The sequence below is a fragment of the Channa argus genome, chromosome 18 (genome assembly GCF_033026475.1).
Source record: "Channa argus isolate prfri chromosome 18, Channa argus male v1.0, whole genome shotgun sequence".
In the NCBI taxonomy this organism is placed as follows: Eukaryota; Metazoa; Chordata; class Actinopteri; order Anabantiformes; family Channidae; genus Channa; species Channa argus.
In genome coordinates, this window is record NC_090214.1 from 16,838,081 (window position 1) to 16,851,019 (window position 12,939).

Sequence of the window (12,939 nt, forward strand, 5' to 3'; positions counted from 1 at the left end):
TGCAAACCCAGGAGTGCAAAACAACTGTTTTAGATGTGTTAATGAGGACAAAAGATGTTTATGACATAATCCATATTCAAAACGATGTCACACATATTGAGACACTAGAAGAAGGTGGCTCCGCCCCTCACAACAAGCTGTAGTATTGGACCTGAATGCCTGCAAGTAGTAACTATAAAAAAATATATATTTTCTTGGCTAATTTCATCTCAAATCACAACAATGGGGGAAAAAAAATTCAATTAAAAAAAAAAAAAAAAAAACGGACTGAGCCCATGCACAAGAAATGCTGTTGTCAGTGAGGGATGATTAGGCTCGAGTCTGTAGCCTTTGCTGCTAATGTTTGAAATCCTCTAGACATATAAAAACTATGTAAGAAAGTATGCAAACAATGAGGCGAGGTCTACCTGTACACGTGGGTAAACACCAGGTACCACCAGGTTCCCTCAGACTCTCAAGGAGGAACAATATTTTATTTAATATGATAACATTCCCAAATTGTGTGGTGGGATTTTGTGTCTCTCTCTCTCACACACACACACATTATAATTGCACTATACAAAAAAGTTATTAATAGATTTATTTAGCAATATTTTGTATGTATTACTTTCCCAAAACAGAGTCACATTCAGTGCTTCTACTGGTCAAGTTACATTATTTCACACAAAAATATTGATTATTGGTATCACTGAAATATCACTCATGCAGACTAATGATACATACCATAGATTCAGTGAATTTAATGTTTTGCAGTCCATATATCTAATCCTGTTGTTCTTCTGAGTCGCCAAGTCTAGTTAAATTTTTCTAGACTAAGGTAAAAGGTACCCCTGCTGTGACAAATTTCCATGAATACAAGACATTTTAGGAAAAGGAAAAAAGGCATTTACCAACTACAGTATGCTAAAACCCAGGGGTATTTGGGGAACGCATCTTTTACTTATTTAATATTGTGCTACAGTCCATCTTAGTTTTTACTGCAGAGCTACGATGATTAATGTGCAACACATAACACGTTAGAAGGAGAGGAAAGGACTTAAAGTGGTTTTCTACAAGTGTAATGGTGGAAGGTTAGTACCGAACTGCAAAAGGAACACTGATACCAACATTAACTACTGTAAATAATCCTTAAGGAAACTAAGAAAAACTTTCTTTCTAAAGAGTGTGCGATAAACATGGCGCAATAACAAAGTACTTTAAAAGCAAGTAGGCCTACTTAGGTACAATTTGGAGGTGCTAGTACTTTACTTCACTAAAAGTGCAGAGAGAAAAAATGTTCTTTTACTCCTCTAGGGATGTAATGATTCAGCAAGCACATCATTTGGTTTGATACACGATTTCACGAGGGTCACAATTCGATGCAGCCATGATACAGTTACCAAAGTAAAAATAATGAACAAATAAATTTGCTGAGTTTATCCAAGTGTTTACTGGATATACTACATTTACTGTTCCACATTATGTCTTTATAGCAACAGAGATTTTTATCCCTAATTTTTATTAGTGTACTACAAATGTTTTTGCTCTATTGAGTTTGTTACTTACTTTATTCCACCTCAAGTGATAAAGGTGACAACATGTATTATAGTTGCCATTTCTGCAAATATGTATGTGTTCCTTGGACACAAAAGTTTAAAAGTCAATGTTTGCTAATTATTTTTATACTTATATACAGTGAAATGCAAATGTAAAGATGAGCCAAGTAAAAAAACAAAATATTTACAGATATGTTGGGTAGCCTGACTCCACGTGACATGGTGAGGGCTTCATTTCACTAATTTGCATCCTTATTTTAGAAGAAGAGTTATTAGTTGTTAATTCTGGGGAGTCAACATTTACTTCAATAATATTCAAAAACCACATTTTTTTAGAACCAAGTATACGATATGGCATTATAACTTACTAACTTTAGCCATTAGCATTATTATATAGTCATACAAGATGTCATGTTTGCAAATGTGTAATACTACAATTAAAGACAATTTGTGTGGAGCTGCAGCTGTGACAACTCATGGAGCCAATTAAGGTACTTTAAAACTCTTACCACCCGACTGCGGCAATTTAAGTCAAAATTCAACTCCTTTTCTGAGTCATACACATATTTTTAGATTCCGTGCGACTTATGCTTCTGCAGCATATCATTACCTCCAATGTCCATCTTGAATAAACATGCATAAATCTGTTAAATATCATAGAAAAACTCTTGTAACTCAAGAACTTGGCTGAGAACCATCATTTTTTAAGTTGTATTCAGTATCAAAGTAATGCAGTGAAAGGCCATGCATGGAAACAGGAACTGGTGATGGCTTATTAGACATACTAGATGGGAATTTGTCAAAGGCGATGCAGTTGTCTGATGGGGTGGGATCATGGTGCCCATGGTAGATCATAAGTTGTGCTATTAAGTACAATTACAGAAGATTACAGTTAAGAGAGTGCTACCAGCTGTCATTTTGTTGGCAAGAGATATTCATTTGTACCATGCCATAAAATACTGCTGCGTTAATGTCAACTCTTCTACTTTACAGGACTGGGCCAATGAGGACTACAGTGGTGGATGCCCCGTTAATGTCATGGCACCAGGTTTGCTAACATATTACCACCCCAGCTTGAGGAATCCCTGTGGCAGGTGATCAAACCGCTGATGATAAACCACAGCATCACACCTCTCCTTCTCCTTTTACTGGGATGTTAACTTTCCTCTGCATTCTCACCAAAACAAACGGCTTCTTTAAAGTACGTACGTGGAACAAACCGCTGTGACATTTTCTAAATTTTTGATATATATTTTCAAGGGTAAAATTAAGGGTCTACAGTTTGGTAAATTGTAGCTAGATCACAGTATGAGCAATATAGACTTTGGTTGATGGAAGCTTATGCTATTTTTAAATCACAAAAACAATGTCTGCACTGCACCCACCCTGTCAACTACACATTATTCCCAAGCACCCAGTGCCTACAGATCACTTACATGAGTTGCAGGAGTGACTGTGCCTTCACTGATACATATTAATCCCGCTCTAACAAAATGGCAGTACAGTAGGTCGTCAGAAGTGGTGTTCTCATAGGAAAACGTCCTATAATCCATTTCTAATGACCTGTTCAGAAATGCACAAAGCTGAACGAATGAGGTGGAGAGGGGGATCCAGCCGATGCATTTCCATAATGACATTAAGTCCATTGGGAGCAGAGGAAGCTCATTACATAACATGACTCAAACAGAAGCATGGGGCAGTCTTATGCACATTTCTTACCCTATATAGGAAATGGATCCTGAATGACACAATAAGACTTTGACGAAAGTCCAGCATGTGTATCGAAGACATGCTCACACAGGAAAATTTTAAATTAAATAAAAACCCAAATGTGGCTGGCACTGTATTTTACAGCACAACAGATTCTGGTAGCGTCTGTTGAAATGTGAGATTTCATTCACGGGAGTTTGAATCTCAATACTGACCGCAGTGTGGTTTTTACAATTAGCGTCATAAGCCTGGATAGAGTGCTCTGCAGAGAGGCCCTGCCCACTATATGATAGGTGTGCTGAGAGAGAACAGAGAAGAAAATGAGTAAGAAAAAAACAAGAAAAAAACATTTTTAATTAAATAAAGCTGCCAAGAACTATGAATACATTGACCCCAGTGGGGCAATGCTTTACTAAGTTAACTGCTCCAACATTTACACAGAATGAACACTGCCGTGACAAGAACTGCTTGTAGGATAGTGAAAATGTTTCCAAACTAAATAAAATCTTTGTTTGTGTCAGTTGATCCACATATTTCTGTAGTTACTGCCAACAGAGAAGGATTAGTTTGTTCAACCTATGAAACCAAATGCATTCTTTTTAAACTAAAGTTTACATAATAATGAGATATTTTTGTTTGGGTTTTTTATCGTTTTTGTTTCTTTTTGTATTTTAAAATTCGTTGAAAATGATAATTGTGTAACTAAAGTTACTGCCACAGAATAATTACAAGTTGGCGTATCTATCAGAGCTCAACAGGCTTAGCACTTCATCCCTGTGTCCATACAGTGACGTTTGAGTCCATCCAGCCATTTGTAGGGGAAGCAACAATGCTCCTCATCCTGAAACCAGGACTTCAAGCAAAGGAAAGATTTATGTGACTTAAATGGGTTATTATCACAACTGCAAATAAATAGCAACAAATTATAAAAAAAAATGCAATTGGAATGGAATGTGAATGCACATTTAAATCCGTTAAAGGGTCCAAAATGGCAGAAAGATGAATCATCTACTTAAGCTTCCTAAGAGAAACCGTGGTAAGACAAGACTTTACCATGCACAGCTTTAAAAGCCATCAAGAAAAACAAATAAGCTCACTGTTAATTCTGGTAGCCTACAATACTAATTCAGTAGTAGGAATTTTGTATAGTTATAATGGTTTTAGCTGCTGTTCTCATACAGTAAAGCCCATTTATTTTTCAACACTACAATAGATGCCACATTGCCCAATGAAACGGACATCACCCCAATACTGGACTTAGCAAGCCTGATCTGTAAACAAATACAAGTAAATACATGGTTTTTGCGATAAAAAAAGCCCTACAATGTGAACATTTGTTAACCGATTTCAGTGAATCAATCAAGCTGCAGCTTAGTAGGCCTTTGTGTGGGAAGTAATATAACTGAGGGAGTTCGTATAAAAGCTGATACAAGCATCATCTTAGTTGAGTTTGTGCTGGATCTTCTAATATACTGTTGTGCTGAATGGATTCTGCAGCCAGCACATACAGCTCAGAATGTACAGTAAGTAAGTGAGCTTATTTGAGGGCTGCTATCAGCATCAGGTCACCAGAGTCTGAATGATTTTGTACTGATCTACTAAACAGAGTTAGCAGCCAGCAGCAAACTTAGAAGCTTTGGTAAACCCCAAGGAAATGTCAGTTTGTCTGCTACTCCTCTAAACTTTATCATACAGTACTAAAGCAAGTTTTCAGCAGTATTTATTATCAAAATGGTTTAATTTATGTGGTTGGTACTTACATTGATAAAACATAAAAGACTATTAGATAGGAAAAGGTGAAAGCTTTTGTCAATGGTAGACGTGCAGTAAAAGAGTAAATTCGATTTGTATAGCACTTGCAAAATATATACTAGTACACATACTGATTCATAGAGCTTTGAGCAGCACTTATTGATAACTACAACTGTTGAAACAGATAACCATTATACACCCAAGCAAGGTTTTAAAAGATACCTTTTTTAATTTAATATCACTCTCATAATGAAACACTTCAACCAATTATTGTCATATTTTTTGTTAATCAAATTAACACTCGCTCCTGCATAGCTTTGTAAACAGTGGCATAAAATGTGTACAGTTGTCAAATTAGTCCAAAAACATTGCAATGAAAGTAGCGCAGACCCTTCACTGATCCACACCATAAATAAAGATTTGTACTAATTAAGTAGTTCTTTATGTCTGTATATATACACATATACAGTCATTTTCTTGCTAAACAGCCTGGCACAGTGCCAGTGAACTCAAAGCCATGGGAAGCACCACAATAAATCCTCAGGGAGCCCCACTCCTGGTCAAAGTAGTACAGTTACTATTCAGGTCACTGCTTCTTAGAGAGCTGATGTTTGCAACCACATGTTTACAACCCCAAGCCTGACTGTGTGTACGTAAAACTGTCAGGAAGAAACGATAACTGCAAACACCTCTATAGTTCCAGCTAACAATGCTCCTTTGGCAACTGTGACGCAGGAAGTAGAGTAGTCGTCCACCAATCCCCAGCTGCTGTAGACACTGGACCCCAACTTAGTGCTCCCGGTGAGCACTGGCCAGCTGCAGAGCAGCTCCCCAATCAGTGTGTGATTGTGAGTGCGTGATTGTGAGTGTGCAGGTCTACAGCGCATTCACAATACAAAAGGCCCTAAGGCAGTGATCTGATCTGCATTTACCCAAGATCAATATCTATATCTATGTTTTGTTTATATAATTAATGATTCATACAAAAACCTTATTTTAAAAATTATGCTTTGTCAGCTCAGTGTTTAAACTTGGCCTGAATAAGCTGACCAACTTTAAAAGGTCAAGTCTAAAAAATATATAGGTTCTTTGAGTACAACACTGACTGGCAATTTTGCCAACTAGACACACCAGTGAGTATACAGTTAGACTACTAGAGTGTATTTTGTACACACACACACTCGTAGCCTTGAAGTTGCCTGGAGTACATCTAATTACATCAATAAGGTCAACTCTGATGAGCAGGCCCAAGCCACAGAACAGCTGCACAAATCTCTACCAAAAAGACACTGCAGCACTGCTTATAGAATGTGCTCAACAGTTTTGAGTGGATCGCTTCCTGCCAACATGTACAGTATGATTGTGTTATGCCAACACTAAGCCAAAAGCAAAGTATCAGTTTATGCAAAGACAGTCCAGTAAAACAAATTTGCCTGCTTACTTTTCTCAACCCATGTCATCATAGAAACAAACTGATGGAAAAGCAAGCAACAAGCAATTGGTGAGGTGCTACTGATGCCAAGGGACCAGAATGTGAATTTCCCTTTTGTCTTTTTGTTTAAACAACTCATTCTGAGTCTTACAACACAGGCAAAAAGGCCCTTGACTGAACTCATGGGATATTATAATAATAATAAAAAAATTAAAAAAATAATAATTCTTAAAGTTTGCAACACTGTGCAACACCCAGAACAGTTCAGAGGAATAAAGTGCTGCGATTACTTTAATGTTCCTGGTTCCTTTCATAAAAAGCAGATAAGATTTTTCCATTGACTTTTTGATTAACGCAGGTCTATGACAAAAGATATTTATGATAGTTAACGTTTTTTGTAAACAAAATCATCTTTACAGACAAACCAATTTTTATGAATTTCTGGCTTAAACACAATTACCAGAAGTAATAAGCTATTGTAAGGTTATAAACAAACTTTGGTCATGAGAGCTAAACACCATAATCACTAATCTTCCCATTCTTTTTTGTCTTTTTAGTGACATAATAAAGCTAGTGATTGCAGCTTATAAAGTCAGAGACTGTAGTTGGGTCTTTGTGTTCAGCATGTTGCAGTTTACTGTCCCCAACAACCTCTCTAGACTCACTTGTTAACACACAGCCTTTAAGACATAATGTTAAAGGCAAAAAATATAAAACATATAAAAGCTCAAAAATTATTTATCCAGCAAGATCATTACTGATGATTATTTTAACATAGCTTTTCTAAAAAAGTAAAAAAAAAAAAAAAACCTAAGCCTGACATTACCAAGTGTGTCCAAGTTTCAACAAGTACTGATGGTTTCAGATTATGCAGGAACATTCTGAGGCAATCTTCTCTCTTTATGTCATCCAGTTTGTGTAATGCACCCGTTCCACTGGCAGCAAAACAGCCTCCAGCATCATGTAGGGACAGTTGACTGCCTCCACATTAGTCAGCCAAACATACCCTTGGTTACTGTAGACCAAAAAAATAAAAATTAAAATAAAAAAATTTTTCTCATGTAATCATAAAACCTCTCTAGAAGATTTCTTTGTCCATTTGGCCAGCTGCTAAATTTTGTTGAGTTTCAAGGTGTCTATTTTTTAAAGCTTGAATGATAGTATACTGTAACGCTGATGTTCCAGTTGCATCCAAAGAGGCTGGTTGTTGTTGGTTTTTGTGTTCTTCCTCACTATTAAATAATAATAAAATAATTCCTAATTATTAGCTGAGAGTGACAGTTAAGGTCTTCTTCGAGACCTCGTCAAAGTGGCCACACCTCCCCATAGTTTGTTCCCACAGGTGTTTTTATTGTTCCAACTGAAGATCGTGAAATCCACAGTTGTTAATGGGTAAGAGACAGTGCTGACTTGTGTAAATCGACCATTGTCTTTCTCATTTATTGCTTTGACCTTGTGTTGATTTAAAAAAAAAAAACAAATTGAATTATAACTCATATAGTAAATTCTTACGACTGTAAACTCTTCAAAGAAATCATTCAAGTGCAATATTCCAATAACATTAAAGTATATAATGAGCAAATGTAAACTTTTAAATGAGATTGTGTGTTTTGTTTTTATCTCGTTTTCTATTTTTTTAGATAACATGCAAGTCTGTTACTCTGTCGGTTACTCTGAAATGCAACAAGTCTAATCAACAGCACAACACTTTCTTTGTGAATAAGCAATTTAAAATTGGCAGAGTTAAAATGTGTTGGAAGCAAGGAGGTTTTTGTGGAATACTACTGTGTATCCTCATATTTTTGTGTTGCAAAGTTGAGTTCAAATAAAAAGCCCTTATGGATTTGGGTTTTACTTGGGAGGCTGAAATGCAGTTGTACTCTTTAGTTGAAAGGTGATGAATTAATGGGCCAGAGTAATGAATTGGTAGGGTTCATAAGGAGGACAGCTACAGTAGGCTATGAACAGATGATATTATTTGAAGATTCTCTTTTTGATTTCTAACACATTTTTCAACTTGGTTATAATTTCCAAGCTCTCTGTTGCTTTGAAACTGGTTTCCCTGGCAATCTATTTGAGTTCTTTTGGTCCCAAAGCACTCCGTGAGGGTGTTTTTAACACTAGGTCCCCATTAGCCATCAAAGAGAACTCAAGTGAGCAACAAGTTTGCATTTTTCAGTAATATAATACAGTATGTGAACGTTCTGCATTCAATTTGCTCTTTACCACTGTATCTCTTGTCCAAGTGAAAGTTACCCATTGTCTAAAGCAGTAGAGATTTACAACGCCAAAGTAACTATAGTGTGAACCGAAAGAGGACTGAGGCCCCAACAGTGCAGAAAAAAAAAGAAAGAAACCGGAGTATTTTTAAAAAATAAAATAACATTGTGAACTCAAAAAGAACAGTGTCCATTTTAAAAGGGAACAGAGCTTAGTTTGTTTAAATAGGACTATATGCTAAAGCACCCTAGGATTAAAACTGGGTCAAGCTAGACTGTTGGTGACAGGATCCTTGACTTCTTGTTCCTTGAGCTCTTGAGATATGACAGTGAACGGATGTTTATCTCAAGGGAGTGTGCAGCTCACATTGGGATGCAGCATGGAGATTCAAGGCTACTGCCCCTTGTCTGTAAAGGGGCTTAAAGGTCAACAATGGCAGGATCAGCGTCCTGATTAAGTTGCCATGCAGCAGATTAGGGGTCCCTCGAGGATGAGTTCAGCCTTAGTAAGGTCCTGTAGCAGCATGTAGCAGATGAAAGGTGCCTGCTTAGTTTTGCCTTGTTACTCCGAGTCAAACATGTTTTCGTGGTTCCTGGTGTGTTAGGGGGACCCTCCTCTACATGTATAATTTAAACCAAACATGTTAGCGTACATAGACTACATTAAAAATACAGACTTATATTGGTAGTGGTTAAAAACTACCTCAATGATTTAAGAGTGATTGCGCCAGAGATTTTCAAATTAAGACTGCAGTTACAAAAATCGCCTAAACTATTTTTTAAGTAAAAATAAAAATAAAACTAGGATCTGGTCAAGTATTCTCTCAACTGAATGCCGTAAAACCTTTGGCATGTTTTAATTTGGAAGATGGAGCAACTAAACCTTTACCTCTAGCAAAGAAGAGCTTAAAAGAATATTCTGAGATGAATGTTTCATTCTTTTTGGGCAATCACATTTCCATAAATTGTGATTCATAAATAAAAAATACTTGCTGTCCATTTTATTGATACTGACCAGAGGACTACTGGTACAGTATGGCATTTCAGTAAATTTAGTACAAATACAAAGGCCACGACTAAAGAAAATGATTTAGTCAGTTTAATCAATAACAGAATAGAGCTTTATTCTGTCTTACAGGCTTGTATGCTTAATGCGACAATGTAGACCAGTTTTCTTTCTGAATCCATTTTGTTTGTGTCCTATTATATTATTTGATTCAGCCCACTGGGAAATGTGATTAAATTGAACACAGCAGAACAGAACAGAACAGTCTGGATACAGTGGAGGTCAAAATATTGTCCCAGTAGCTCAGAGGGATTCTTTTCTCTTTATTCACACTTTAGAAGATTGGATTAATCTCATACAGCACTTGTGCATTTCTGGAATTACCCATGCTGCACGCTGTTAATGCCTGAACACAGAATTCAAATAATTTTGAAAATAAAGCATTGCAATAACTTTGACGGAGCACTAAAACTGTGGGTACTGTCAGCCGATCAATTTCAGTTAAATCATCTGACTGATCTTATAAGCATCTATATAAATAACACACCATTTGAATTCAATCAAGACCACAATGCGATCTTTTTCATCTGACAAGCTGTCCTTCTTATCATAGTGCTCCTACTCATTACAGCTTACCTCCACTATGCATGTCACTGTAATGACTATGTTGACTGATTTCTCCCTCCACCACTCCTGCCCTTTTATTGTTTATCAGTATGCTCTGTAAATGCATTGCTTTTCTTTGTAGTTATCATTCGTTTATCCTATATTTGAGTCATCTTTTAGTTTATCACACTCCTAGCTCAGTCACTGCTCAAGATCCTGAAACAAAGGTTTATATCAATTTGTTGCAGTAAACGGTTCTGTAGCCTAAGTTATACACATCAGATAAAAACTATACAGATTTGGAATTGGTGTCAGGCTTCTTCAACAAACATCAGTGCAAGCAATTTTTCAGAACTTTAAAAAAAAAAAAAAAAACAGTCTATATAAGTCCAAGAACACTAATCATACCCCGAGACCTCTCAGTAGAGAGGCAGGTGGTGTTCATAACCAGTGCCAAGTTTGGTGATGTGTAGCCAAAAGGTCTCAAGGTCTTGGATATTCTGCTGATGTAGTCTCAAGTGTCATCGTGTAGTAGGCTGGACTCAACAATGAAAATGCTAAACATTTCTCATTGCAGCCTTGGCTGCAAACACTGATCCTCAGTTTATTAGTTTTGTCAACAAAAACTGATTATTTTGCAGCAAAACAGACACTAAAACTAAAAAAGTAAAAATCGGAACTATGATGCAGTCCAAGGTTGTTGCTTTTTGGTCAGTGAATTCGATGTAATTGTAATGTGAAAAATAGACAAAATGACAGGAAATAATACCTTAATTAAAAATCTTATTCAGTCACCAGCCAAATCACACAGTGTAGCCTCTGACTCAAGTGTACAGCTAAGCTTCAGCAGCAGCACAAGCTGGTGTGAAGTGGACTCAAACAGTATTATCTGCACCCTAAAATATCTCGTCTGAGTCACTTGACCTTTTGCTCTACCGTGAACTAATTAGCAACATCTTTCATTCAGTAACATTCTGTCTCTCTTGTAAGCTGCTATAGTGTCTGTTCCCTCTTTTAGATTGTGTTTCCTATCATTTGAGAGGCTCTTTAAATGCTGCAAGGAGAAAGGGTTGCGCTTTCCTACATGACTCACTCTTCCTTGTGCTGTCACTGTAGTGATGCTCCCATATTCAAAAACTCAACACTCACTCGCTCTGATGAACTAAAATTATTTGTCACTCTTCCAAACTACAAATTTGTCTCTCAGGTCTCTAAGAAAGAGGCAAGAGTCTTCAGTAACTGCTGCAGGCAAATGTTTGCTCACACACTTGTGATTAACATTATGTTGCCACTGAAAATGTTTTACCGTGTTTATTTGTAGGTAAAAGAGCGCCAATCTTTTATCCATAGGTGCTTAATGTAGCACAGATCCACATTGTTCATGTGAATTTTCCAATCAGTAAGAGTCCCACACAGTCCTAATTTTGATAGAATATCTTGAAAAATATCTATATTCCATACTATTTTCAATAGCACAGAGAAATTTTGACACGGCATCAAGGGCATAGAACCTGATTTGTATTAAAAGATTACTATAACAAGGCTACCGTATTCATGCATATGTACTCTTCTATTATCCTGTTCAGTTTCTCAGCTTTATTTGATTTTGCATTATACTTGTTCAAATACAGTTTTTGAGGCAGGCTGTGAGAGCACTGATTTCATTGCACTCTTTTTTTCCCCCCATTACACCTAGCCTTGAAAAATTATTTTATTACCTGAATAACTTACCCTAAAAATTTGAAACTAATCTTGTCAACTGTGAGTTTAGCACAAAAGCATCAAAGGTAATTTATTCCTAAACCTAGTTAAAGAATTTTCCTATCAACTGAAACTCCCTAATTCTAATTTCAGAAACTTTTCAAATGTGGACAGTTTTTGACTGACGATTCATGAAAAGCAGCTTCTGAGTAACAAAACGTAGTGCTGTTACGTTTGGCCTAACAAATACAAAGAAGATTCAGTTTACTGGGGCAAACAATGGAGGTTACTAGTTGGTTGTTTAGCTGAATTCACCGCTCATACATGCTTCTTTCTGGGTGCCGAGTGGTCTAGAAGTGCTAAAAGTGCTGCTGCTCTCTTCGCCCAAACACTGATCACAGTTTTTGAAGGAGGCATAGTGAAATCAGTGCACATTTAAAAGAGAAATATCAGCAAGTTAACTCTAGGAAAATATAAAATGTGGTCAAAAAGTCACCAGATTTGTCATTAGTTTCTTTTTTGGGAAAAATAAAATTTTAAATGGCTCTGAAAAGTCAGAAAATCTAGCAAGAAGGTTGCTAAGTTGACAACGTCAGAAAGCTGACAGCAGTGTAATTCAGTGAGAGGTTTAGCTACATGGGCACGGTGTGTGTGTGAATACCTGCTGTCAAAGCAAAGAGAGTGAAAGACAATGCAGCCGGTACTACTGTGTAGGTACAATGGAAAATTGTATTGGATTATAAAACTTTAAACACTAATAACAACACTAGTCTACTGTAAAATATAGTGATGTCAGATGATTTTTTTTATAAATACAACAACTAATAAAGGTTAGTCAATAGCAGAAGCTACAGATCTGTTTGCAATGGAATCAGCCCTACTGTCTGTATGAACATCATACCGTCGAGAATTGGTCCTAGTCGCTACCAAAAGAAATGTGTACGTTCAGGATGAGTCTAATTTAAATAGTCGCCCAAA

General features: G+C 36.6%; 1 protein-coding gene across 2 annotated transcripts in view; it reads left to right on the forward strand.

Annotated features, from left to right (window-relative positions):
• The window catches only part of si:ch211-127i16.2 (probable flavin-containing monoamine oxidase A), a 58,317-nt gene that overhangs the window by 37,651 nt on the left and 7,727 nt on the right, over positions 1 to 12,939 (forward strand). For both annotated transcript variants that reach the window (XM_067484923.1, XM_067484924.1), the window contains one exon: positions 2,529 to 2,629. In XM_067484923.1, coding sequence (XP_067341024.1) covers positions 2,529 to 2,629 — 101 coding nt within the window. The remainder of the gene's footprint in view (positions 1 to 2,528; positions 2,630 to 12,939) is intronic.